At 32.9% G+C, this 12,614-nt stretch overlaps 1 protein-coding gene and 2 long non-coding RNA genes across 10 annotated transcripts in view; 2 read left to right on the top strand and 1 right to left on the bottom strand.

Moving 5' to 3' along the window:
• The first annotated feature begins 969 nt into the window (after positions 1-969).
• LOC110439057 (uncharacterized) lies at positions 970-2,867 on the top strand. 7 transcript variants are annotated; one of them, XR_015509665.1, is made up of 6 exons: positions 970-1,051; positions 1,560-1,626; positions 1,778-1,794; positions 1,906-1,982; positions 2,140-2,189; positions 2,485-2,867. It is a non-coding gene; the product is annotated as an uncharacterized LOC110439057 (long non-coding RNA). The 7 variants fall into 7 exon arrangements; XR_015509663.1 differs by having other exon boundaries at positions 1,778-1,832; XR_015509664.1 differs by having other exon boundaries at positions 1,557-1,626.
• A 237-nt stretch (positions 2,868-3,104) lies between these two features.
• Positions 3,105-12,614, top strand: part of LOC147840660 (uncharacterized) — a 190,423-nt gene continuing 180,913 nt past the window's right edge. Inside the window, exon 1 of the long non-coding RNA XR_015509671.1 lies at positions 3,105-3,211. This is a non-coding gene — a long non-coding RNA (uncharacterized LOC147840660). The remainder of the gene's footprint in view (positions 3,212-12,614) is intronic.
• On the bottom strand, positions 7,382-12,102 carry mrps23 (mitochondrial ribosomal protein S23). Of its 2 annotated transcripts, none has more exon segments than NM_001003615.1 (5): positions 7,382-7,897; positions 8,280-8,403; positions 8,494-8,571; positions 11,368-11,544; positions 11,925-12,080. In NM_001003615.1, coding segments are annotated over 5 exon segments (564 nt in total). In that variant the 5' UTR covers positions 11,969-12,080; the 3' UTR covers positions 7,382-7,756.

Genomic DNA, 12,614 nt, shown 5'->3' with positions numbered 1-12,614 from the left:
ACAAAATCAGATTGATATTTATTTATCAGATTACATAATGTGTACCAAATAAATAAATATATCTAATTTTTGAGGATTTTATTCCTTTAAGCTATTCATTCATTCATTTTCTTTTCGGCTTAGTCCCTTTATTAATCTGGGGTCGCCACAGCGGAACTAACCGCCAACTCATCCAGCATATGTTTTACGCAGCGGATGCCCTTCCAGCCCCAACCCATCACTGGGAAATCCTTTAAGCCAATTTTTTTTTTAAATATAATGTCTCCTGATTTTAATATTAAATCATTTTCCATATGCACAATGGTGAGCAGCATAGAAAAGAAGTCCATGTCAATAAGGTCATGTCATGTCAGTGTATGTTTGTGTGAGTGAGATTGCCTGTGTGCACATGGTTTGGGTGGTTTACAAGAACAGAAATTTTTATAATGACATGGGGTATTACAACATTGATAAGGATTATGAGGACATACTTCATGTCCTTGTAATTCAAAACTCTTTAAAATTAACTTAAATACTTGATGGCATCGTATCACATTCAAAATTGTCCACATGTTTTCTGTGAGGGTTGGGTTTAGTGGTAGTGCCATATACAGCCTAAAATACATTAGGCTTATGAAGAGTCCTCATAAACCACCAACATACTCTTGCATGCGTGTGAGATCTTTTTCATGTTGCAACTTGCAAAAGGGTTGAATTTAGCTAGGTTTAAACTAAAAACGAGAAACAATATTACTTGTTAGCTACAAAATTGTTCAGTCTTCAAAATTAATTAAAACACCAAGTGACAGCCCAACAAACACACAACGTTGCCTCAACGTAGCGACCTTCCTACAACGTTGTACCAACATTGCAAAAAGGTTGAGGATTCTACGTTGTTGCTAAAGGTTGTCACAACGATGTCATAAGGTTGCCATTTAAACATCATGAGGGTCGCATGCTTTAGGTTGTGCTTAGGTGGCGTGGACGACCACTGTACAACATTTACTGGTCACAGCTGAATCAGTTTAAATTTCAACAAGCCGTCGTCTCATTCATCAACGACCGAGGAGACGTGAGTATTGCTTTATTTCTTCTTGCTAAATAAGATACGTAAATCGTGAATATTCAAACAAACCTACGATTTCGACAACAATCTTTTCCAACATCACATGTTAAATCTCTCGATAAAACATTTTCTGATTATTTACCTACGCCTTGTCTTTAATCAAATGGACAATCATGTTTTTGAAGTTCAGTTTTTTCCATATCCATCGTGATCAGTTAGTATGATACTTCATCACACGAGCCGACTCACTTTTTACAAAACACACAAAATAACTTTTAAAAACAAAACACCTCTGTGCATTTTGCGTCCCGTTAAAGGAACAGTTCACTCAAAAATGATATGTACTCACGAATTATTTGCCCTGTAAATAATAAGTGATTCCAAACCTTTAAGTTTCTTTATTCTGTTGAACACTAAAGACTGTAAGCATTTGCTTTCATAGTAGGAAAACACTATGGAATTACAGTTACAGTTTTCCAGCTTTATTTAATATATCTTCTTTATTGTTTAGCAGAAAAAAAGCTAAATAAGTTTGCAACAAATAAAGGATGAGGCTAAAATGGCAGAATTGTCAGTTTTGGGTGAGCTATCCCTATAAGTTAAAGTATATAAATTAATGTTCATATGCCTAATTAATATAGATAGTAATTAAAAGGTCTGCTAGTCTAAATTTCTATTTTGATTGGTCTTTTGATGTTTTATTTAAAACCCACTCTTTTCTTTACTCAACAGGCTATTTTCACATGGAGGTAATCTTCTATTGATAATTTCTGGATTTTAATTATGCGTAAGTTGCATAAAACTCTATTGTTTAACCACTTACTGTTGTTTTCAAATTACTCATGTAACTTGTCTTTCAGAATGTTTTCAGCTGTTGAATTCACCTCAGATCAGTGTTGCTGTAATTCCCGATCTATGGAAAGAAGAATTGGATGAGGTAAGAAGTATACTACTCTATTTACTATTAAATGTAGTTATGTTACCTAAAACAGCATGTCCATAATGTGGAAAATAGATCATGCTTATGAAAAATTACTGTATTATTTTGTACAGCTGTTATTGAAATGACACTAAGTTTAACATTCCATTTACAGCGAGCAACGCCACAACTACAGGGCCTCTTCTTTCTCTTCTCATAATTTAAGTAAGTATTCGGAGACTAACTCTGACTTCTGTTAACTTAAACCTGTTTTCCCTGTAACTCAAAATTTATTTAATTGTATGTAATTTTGGGATATATTATGAAAACAATAAAATAAAGTATAGGCTACATAATTACTCTGGAGATTTTATATGTAATGAAATTACAATAAATGTCTGAAACTTCAATAACTTGCTAGTCATAGTCATTTCCTGTGTAGTGCTGTTGTGTCAAGCTCTGATCTGTCCTCTCTTGTTCACTACCTATTTTGACTTGTGTCTGCTGTGGATCTCTGAAGCTGGATTATCCGTTGAATTTGTTTCTTCCTCTGACTGCTTTCTCCATACCAACAACTACGACTGGTCTTCAGCTGCGCTCCCCGGTCTGCTGTATTCTCCAGTCCAGAGCTTCACTGCCCAGTGTTTGAATTTTAATTTATATATTTATTTATATATTTATTTACATTTTAATGATTTCTTGTTTACTTTTCTTGTTTGTTTACCCTTTAGTTTAATATATATATATATATATATATATATATATATATATATATATATATATATATATATATATATATATATAATCTAAACTTTATTTTATACTGTTTGCTTATAATTAGATACTGTATGTGTACTGTATGTATTAAATGTTGTGAAATATATAATAAAAAGTTTGATTATATTCATTTGTGTGGCATTTTTACACTTTAAAGTTTACACATGCAATTGTTAAATTAAATAGGAAAAATAAATGAATAATATTTCATATTTAGCAATACTGGAAAAGAATTGCTGCTTATCCTGTATTCTAGGCAGTATTGATAAACTGCCACAAAAAATATTAATACAAGTAGTAAGAACGCCGCCTCGCGGTTGCTGAATGTCGCACGACAACGTTGCTACAGTCTTCTCACGTCTTACATTTCTACGTTGTGACAATGTAGCGAGCACGTAAGAGACAACGTTGCCTTTAAAAAAATACAACGTTGTGCAGACATCGCTACAACGTATATGTGTTTGTTGGGAGCTAGCTGTATTAGCCAACAGATAAATTGGCTACTCTAAACAGTTTAGGGAGATTTTATATTAATTTATAATTGTAACAGTTACATCATGCAGTGAGGACCACTCACCATGATGATGTCCAAGGGTTTTGGTGTGTTTTTTTTTCAGGAGCAGAAGCGTTCATTCAGTCACGCGCCTCTGACTTTACTACTTACACGCCTCTCCTCAACTAATTCAGCCTCATCTGCGTCCTTCACAGCACACACTGCCCACACACATGAAAACACACACAGAAAAGCCATTAACGCGGACAAAATGACACAAATTGAAATGCAGCAGCCAAATGATAATAATAATAATAAATTACTTGTGGAAAAAATACTATCCAAGATGTGTTTTGAGTTCTGCACATTTTGACAGCTCTACGTTCTCTCAGCATTCTCTAAATAAAAACCATGAGGCGAAACCAACGCGCACAGAAGAACAGCCTATCATACGAGTCGATAGACATTACATTACTGCCATCTAGCGGTCAGCGCTGATCCACTCCTTTTCCAGACAGAAACAGTGTTCACTAGGAGACAGAAATTACATACTTTTGTATAGTGTATGTATGTGTTTGTGTGTTTGTGGCAAATTTGGTCTTATATTTCAGAATTAGGGTGTTTTTAAAAAGGCGTATTGTTGTTTATTGTGTTTAACGTAGTAAAAAGCACCAGTCCTAAACCCGACAAACACATGTACGTTGTAGCGATGTCTGCACATCGTTGTGTTTTTTCAAAGGCAACGTTGCAACTTACGTGCTCGCTACATTGTCACAACGTAGAAATGTAAGACGTGAGAAGGCTGTAGCAACATTGTCGTGTAACATTCGGCAACCGCGGGACGGCGTTCTTACTACTTGTATCAATATTTTTGTGGCAGTTTTTCAATACTGTCTAGAATACAGCAGGATAAGCAGTACTTCTTTTCCAGCTTAATATAGTACTATATATTATAATACAGTTTTTTATTATTTTATTTTTTATTATAGTATAATACAGTTATTAATTATTATTATAATTAATAATAATATATAGTACAATACAGTATTGCTTAATATTAAATATTGTTCATTTATTTTTCCTTCATAATTTAACAACTGCATGTGTGAGCTTCAAAGTGTAAAAATGCCACACAAATGAATATAATCAAACTTTTTATCATATATTTCACAACATTTAATACATACAGTACACGTCTAATTATAAGCAAACAGTATAAATAAAGTTGATTTTATTATATATATAATATAGTATAATATAAGTTAGAATGCAGACACTGGGCAGTGAAGCTCTTGACTGGAGATTACAGCATACATAATACATATCCTAATATATTTTTACGAGACTATACAATCACATTTAAATAAGGAATAAACCTCATTAAGATTTTAGCAGGTACTTTTTAGGATTTTTAGCATCTAAAACATTTTAGACCCTCTCAAAAAGCACTATAGTGTACTAATTTATAGTAGGCCTAAATACTATGATGTCATTCAACTGTTCTTTTAAGTATCTGAACTAAACTGTTGTAGTAATTCTATAGCTACTGTGATAATGCCAAGACTAGTTTTTACATCTATAGGGTGTGTTATACAACATTTCACCACAGTATACTGTAGAATAATATAAAGTATATTACTGCATTTACTTTGATCTATCAGTTCACTATAATTGATACGACAGTATGTTGTAGCATTCATCAGGTGTAGTAAATTTTATACTATATACAGTATAATACACTTTAATATAGTGTGGTTCAAAAATAAGTTTCTGCTAGTACCCTGTTAAATTATTACATCTTCCCTGAAGAATTCCTGCATCTGCATGATTCTTGCAAAAGTCTTGTATGTTCTCTGTAGGATTTCTGCAGGAGTTCTGCATGTTTCCTGTTGGATTCCTGCAGGAGTCTTGCATTTTCCCTGCAAGAGTCCTGCAGGAGTCTTACAGAAAACTGGTTACAAAATCCTCTAGAATACTATAGAAATGTGCAGGTATGTGTGGGTGGGATTCTGCAACTCAAATTGGTTGAGTGGCTGCCTTGTTGCCAAATGAAAAAAAATTACATATTACATATGATGAAATCCATGGCAGGTGTGCATACGTCAAGTCATGGGTCAAGTGACAAAAACGATTCCTTCTTACAAAGGAAAAATATGAAGTAATCCAGAGAAAACAATGTCTTTAATTTATGATACAGACAGAATATACTTGGATCTAATGTTTAGTCACTGGTATTTTTTTAAAGTGATGGTTTTATGACTAGCGCACTTAAAAGTCTTCAGAGACCAAAACAAACGCTAATAATCAAGCTTGTCTATTTAATGCACTGTGACTTGGTTTTCTTTTCTGACTGAAATTATTTAGTCTTAATGCTTTTATTGATGCTGGAATAAATTAAATCGTCAAATGATTGTATCATCAGTGTCACACAACGACGACAAAACAAGACAACAAAAATAACAATATTTTGTTCCTGTTCTTTAGTCGCACATAAATCTGTCAGTCATCTTGGATCATCTTTATTTTAGATTGAGTCCATATATACTATAACTGTAGAAAACACTTTTTGGAATATTTTGCTTTTGACTACCTCTACAAAATACTTTGATTTTAGCAGAATAACATTTACTGTTGGAAAGTTTTGTATTTGAAAATCACCTCTCAGGTAAATAAATGAAAACAACACCTTCTGTAAAACATCATTAAAAATTGGGCCTAACAGTTCCATCTTGGGTGAAGATGGAATCAATTGGCATTAAGTCTGATTTACCTTTAAATTTGTGTTTATTTTTAGCAGAATTTAAATATCTTTAAAAAATGTTTCCAATTCCATAGTTATAAATATGATTTCCACATGGTTTGACATGAAAAACAAATGGGTGCCTGCTATCCCTTGTCTTGTTTCAGTCTAACCTGGGGCAATAAGAAAATTTAATTAGGTATGTTAGATGCAGGATTCAAGATATGGGCAGAGAAGGGAATTAGAAAGATAGCAGATTTATATGTTAACAATATTCTTATGTCATTTTGAGGAAATTGTTAGCACATACAGTATTCCTGCAAAACGTTTCCTTATGTATTTACAAATAAGAGATTTTATCCTCAAATAACAAAATAATTCTCTGAATATGCCATCATTGTCTATTTTGGAAAAAGTAATAACGAAAGATTGTTTTATTGAAGGTTTAATTTCTGCATTATACAAGATGCTGGTGCCAGGATCAAAGAAATGTTTATATTGTAAGTTGGAAGCTTGGAAATCAGATCTTAAGGAGTATATTTCTATAGAGAACTGGATGAAGACATGCGAGGAAGCTCAACCACTAACACTCATCTGAAACTGTTACAATTATAAATGGTTGATGAGGATTTTCATAATTCCAGTTTATTGCATAAATATAATGAAAATATTCCAGATACTTGCTTGAGATGTAGGGACCTTGATGAACAGAACGCTGTATCACTGTATACTGGAATCTAAAGAAATACAGACCTTCAGAAAGGTGTGAAATAAATGATAAAAAAGATTCTTAAGGTTAAAATACTAATGTCTCCTTTACTTTTTTTATTTCATTTATATCCCAAGGAGATCAAGCTAAAAAAGACGGAGCATACATTTATGAATATTTGTATTCTGCAAGCCAAATGACTTATTTCTTTCAATTGGAAAAGTATATGTGCACCAAATATAGACCGTTAGCTGAAAGAGATGGTAACAAACATGTCAATGGAAAAAATAATTTATATATTCAGAAATAAATACATAATTTTTAGAGTTTGGGGATCTTTTATGTTGTTTTTAAAAGGTGGTGGAGTTGGAAATGTTTTAGAGGATTAGTAAGAGGTGATATTGTATTCTGATGTAAAATACTGAGATGCTTTTGTTTTGTTTATTCATTTGTTTGCTTGTTGGTTTATGTTATATCTGGCACATGGAAATGCGCATGTACATTTTATTCTATTTTAACAAGGAATAGAAAAAAAAAGTCAATAAAATAAAATCTAATAAAAAGCAAATACAGAAAGACTTCCTCATAAAAAAGTCTCTGCTGAGGATACATTTAAATGCAAGAGCGCACATGTAACAAGGATGCATTAAAAACAAGTTTAATATAAAAAAAAAAGACTCATAAGTTTACAGAACGACTCCGAAAACTCAAAATATACCGTTTTATTGAGCATTAACAATGTAGACACTTTTCCACTCCTGTTGTTAATGGACTTGAAAGCGCTTTCATTAAACACTCCACATATTTTATTACACACATTAGACGCTCTGAGAAATGAAACACTTGCAGGATCTGCATTATAAAGTCTTTCACAGAAAAAATCCCAGTATCTGCTCAGCAATAAAGACCTCAAGCTAAAACCATGGTGACTTTGCAAACATGCCCTCAACACAGAGAAAATACACATGTTGCCCTTCTGAGTTTACAGTGTCCAAAATCGATGTCCCATTCTTGTCAAATGACTGACCAGAACGCTGATGTGCAGTTTACGTAGTCCTAACAGAGAAGCGCATTCATGAAGTCTGACTGTCAGGGTTCAGTGTCTCTGCCTCTGGCTGTTTCTCTGGGATATTTGTTTCTTTGTCTTTCTGCTGCTCTGCCAACATGTCAGTCAACTTCATGCTTAGCAGAGGGTCTCGAGACTCTGGCGCCACCTGCTGGTTACAATAATGGATGTATGAAACATTAATTCTAAATAATAATAATAATAATTAATGATCACACTTTATTTTGATGGTCCGTTTGTTGAATTTAAGTTACATTGCATCTACATGCTATCTAATTCTCATTGGATTATAAGTAGACTGTTGGGTTGTGGTTAGGGTTAGTGTAAGTTGACATGTACTTGTAAGGTTTCTTATAGTCAGTTAAATGTCTGTTAAAGAAGCAGTATCAGCAGATATTAAGCAGACAATCTACTAATACTCAAGTGGACCATCAAAAAGTGTTAACCATTAAGTGTTACCTAATTAATAAATAATAAGTCTAAATAATCTAATCTAATTAAAATAGTTTAATAATTCAGCTCAGACTCACCACAGGGCCTCCTCTCTTTCTTAAATAAATGCCCTCAGAGAGCAGCGCCTTTGCCGTCTCTTCAAACAGCAGCTCAGGTTTGATATCCCCTCTGCTTTCTAATTCACTGTACTTCATTACAAACCTGAAAAAAAACATCAGTTACACAATAAGCAAATTAAAATGCACAAATAAATTGTCATAATCACACTTTCAGTTTTTCATCATGACTTACTTCTGACATGATGAAATAAAGTTTGGCATGAGGGGCTCAAAAGCTTTTGGTCCATTGCCATACACCTCAAAGAACTTCCTACAACCACAGACAAAAAAGCAAACAAACAACAATTTCAGTTTGCATGCAGCTAATGTAATTTAATTATAACATTTGCTTTATTAAACAATAAATGCATTTTGTTAGTTGAAAATACGTTAAATATTTTAAACATTTTTATTTCAACTACACTGTAAAAATTCTATGATCATATAGTCATGACAGCACATTTTATAAGTTACGCAAGCTGTTTTAGGTCAGTTTAACATAATATAAATTTAATGAACTCATAAGATTAATTTGATTTAGATTAATTTAAGGGCACCGGGATTTTTTGTGTAGTTGTTTAGGAAATACTAAACAGCACATATTAATTTAGCTTAAATTGGTAAACATCTTAAAAAAATAAACTCTCTTGTGTGGGTGATTCTAGAATTGTGGGTGCATTTTGCGCCTCTTTGAGTCTTTTTAAAAAACAAAAACGTGACTCAAACAGTTTTGCATATTAACACAAATCTGAGGTATATCAAAACAAACCTGTATGTGTATTTACATTTTGGCTAAATATATGGCTAAAATATAAACGCTTCCAATTTTTGATGGTCTCTGCCTCCTAAATGATACATTAATGAAACATTTAAGTGTAATTTTCATCTTTTTTGTGTGCGTTTACTCTTCTAAGCTGAATAAATATTTGCATGAAACAAACATTTTCTGTATTATTTGTCATTTCTGTAATTAAAAAAGAAATTTGTGTTTGTTCTTATGTCCTGGTCAACTCTGTTGGTTATAAATTGGTTGTGAACAGCATCATTTTTAAAGCTCCGATAGTAAAAATATGTGACTGGCTCCAAGTGTTGCCACTTTCACTGGAAGGAAACTAGACACTGAGGCATATCATTATTATTCTTCTCATTTATTTGTACAAAATCTTTAGTATACAGCAATTGTAGATTAATTATGCTTTATTGGATATTTACTGTGAATCTCTCATACACTTTTTAAAAACAATAATATGATGAAAATGCGTGAAACAACAGAAAATGTCAACAAAAAGTTGAATCAAATCAAATGTTCCCCATCACATTTAAGCATTTTGCATAATTGTACATGAATGGATTCATACTTACTTTAAGTTATACATATGTTGCATGTCATTCTAGGTTTAAGTAAAATTTTATAAATTATTTAAATGTACCCCAATATATCAATATTCATTCATTTTCTTATCGGCTTAGTCCCTTTATTAATACAGGGTCGCCACAGCGGAATGAACCGCCAATTTATCCAGCAAGTTTTTACGCAGCGGATGCCGTTCCAGCCGCAACCCATCTCTGGAAAACATCCACACACAAACTCATACACTACGGCCAATTTAGCCTACCCAATTCACCAGTACCACATGTCTTTGGACTGTGGGGGAAACCCACGCGAATGCAGGGAAAATATGCAAACTCCACACAGAAACACAAACTGAGCCGAGGCTCGAACCAGCGACCTTCTTCCTGTGAGGCGACAGCACAACCTACTGCGCCACTGCTTCGCCCTATATCAATGTTTTGTGTGTATTTTTAGTATGAACAATTCTAGCCACCAAAAGATTTCTTTTTTTTCTTGATTGGCTACAGAACAAACTGTTGTCCAAACACTTGTCTAATTAATCTAGCTTGCCAAATTAACCTAATAAGGCCTTTAAATTGCACTTTAAACAGAATACTAGTAACTGGCTAAATATTATTTACTGTCATCATGGCAGACAAAAGAAATAAGTTATTAGAAACTCTTTATTAAATCTATAAGCACTAGCACCTGGGAAATTCAAGTTTATTTGTATAGCACCATTCACTAGCAGCTTTACTAAATGAGCACATTATTAAATTGCTATTAAATTGCTATCAAAATCAAATTTAGGGTGTGGAGTATAGGGTTTACACTACAGTGGTCATAGCATTTACATTTGAAAAAGAATTAAAAACTTACAGAAGGGCTGTATATATAAAACCATTGTTATAATGTATTATCAATACAAAACCACTTAACAAAATTACAAAAATACCAATAAATCACTTTTATTCACCAAAAAAAAAAAAAAAAAAGTTAAAACTGATTCAGTTAGAAGGTTTGTGTCTGTTTATGTGAAAAGTTTTAAATAAAGTCCTTATATTTACTCAGGCAGCAATAATTTACATGTCTGACTGTTACATATATTGTTTTGTATGCATGCCTGAGTGTTTGCATGTGTAACATAAATGGCTTTAAATACTTAATCAATTTATCTATGAATCTTTGGTTATAGCATTCATTTTTTGCTGATGCCAGTCCCCTTTATGACCCAAGCTCCAAATCAACTTAAAAAATACAAAAGAATGGCAAAGAGTGAATGTCAAAATGCAAAAAAGAAAAAAAGAAAGAAAAAAAAAAGAAAAAAGCTTTTCTTACTAAGATTTTGTGTCTTGTTTCTTGTCTAAATATCTGAAAATTCTAAGAATCAAAAAGCATTTTAGACAAACAAAATTAGAGTCTTGTTTATCCTTAAAACAAGCAAAATAATCTTATGCCATAATGAAAAACAAGATTATTTTGCTTGTTTTAAGGGAAAACTCACTGAATTGTGGCATATTATTTTTGAAAATAAGACAATAGTTTATGCTACTTGATATAGCCAGAATTTTTAGACATTTGGAAACAAGACAAAAACTCTTCAGTAAGAACGCAGTGCAAAGCTAAACAATGGCCAATGGGAAAGCAATACAGTTATGACAAAGTTAGTGTATTCAAATGGCTGTTAAACTTAAAATTAGCTATTAGGGTAAAAACCGGTTTATTTGGACCTACGCTCGGATCTCATCCTCCTTGTAGAAGAGCTGAGGTACAGGGTCTGCTGCTGGAACCCTTGGTCTGCGGGGTTTCTGATAGAGAGGTTCTTTCTTCGGAGGAAAAGCTGCATAAACATCATACCAGATGGGTTTTTCCTCAGGCTTGAGCACTCCAGCTCGCAATAAATCACGAACCCTTTACAAACAAGCATCCAATCATTCAGCTTCACAATACAAACTGCATCTCATCAGCAATATTCAAGAAATCAGACTTAAATGCTTATATAAATCTCCAGAAATTGGACTCATTTAGGTAAAATGTATGACAAATTAACAAATGTCAAATAAAATAGTATGTAAATCTCTTTATAAAGCCGAACGGTCATTTTAACAAACAAACATAACGTTACACACATAAAGCTATTATTTATTTAGATTAAATAAGCGTTATTGGCATTATGAAATGATTAATATACTAACTGTTACACTTTAGAATTCAGCTTGTTTTAAAACGTATTTTACATTCCATTAACCTTGAAGTGATCTGAAGAAGCACATGCTGTCATTGGCGCTTACCTTGTAAATACAGTCCCGAACTTTTCAAGTCGACTTCCAGCCATAATGTATGTATTTGATTATAAAAATTTATTTAGACGACAATAAATAATTGGAAAATCAAAAAAAACGTGACAGTAACAGAAACGCTCTTTGCTGCAGCGATACAGTGCTTCCGGTGTTACTATGGATCCCCATCAAAGACAAACTAGACGAAAGCGAAGGTAAAAAAAAAAAAACCTGTCTTGTAGTTATGTTATAATTACTTTATTACAAAATACAGAATTTGCCATGAAATAAAAATTCCAATTACAGATTTACATAACACTTTATATCTAAGAAAGTATGAGCTACAGAAGTAAATATCTGGGGATTTATATGTAGCTTAAGGTAAGCCATCATCACAGTTAAAAATGCAGCTAAGAAAAAAGGATTTTGATTGACAAACACAAACTAGATGCATTGGTTTTTAAACAAACAAGGGCAAAATAAAATTCGACCGATAATGGATTGATGTGTTTTATGGGAATTTATGAAATTTCTGCTTCGGGTAAAGTGTTTTATTGCGTGATGTTTATTTGCACTGTGGGCTCAGGAGTTAGTGTACTCTCAGTGCTGGGTTGAGGCTGGAACAGTATCTAACACATGAAACATAAAAGTAATTGGCGGTTCATTCCACTGTGGCGAGCCCTGACAGATCAGGAACTTGCC

This window comes from Danio rerio, chromosome 15 (assembly GCF_052040795.2).
Source record: "Danio rerio strain M-AB ecotype USA chromosome 15, GRCz13ab, whole genome shotgun sequence".
In the NCBI taxonomy this organism is placed as follows: Eukaryota; Metazoa; Chordata; class Actinopteri; order Cypriniformes; family Danionidae; genus Danio; species Danio rerio.
The sequence above is the reverse complement of the archived record's forward strand: the minus strand, read 5'-3'. Positions and strand labels throughout refer to the sequence as shown.

What these genes read in the sequence shown, in the direction of transcription:
- mrps23 (XM_087282742.1), bottom strand. Translation starts at nt 11,968, where the DNA reads ATGGCTGGAAGTCGACTTGAAAAGTTCGGGACTGTATTTACAAG. An exon ending in AAGGAGGATGAGATCCGAGC is followed by an intron (nt 8,572 to 11,367) that starts GTAGGTCCAAAT and finishes CTGTGGTTGTAG; the next exon opens with GAAGTTCTTTGAGGTGTATG. An exon ending in TTTATTTCATCATGTCAGAA is followed by an intron (nt 8,404 to 8,493) that starts GTAAGTCATGAT and finishes GTTTTTTTTCAG; the next exon opens with GTTTGTAATGAAGTACAGTG.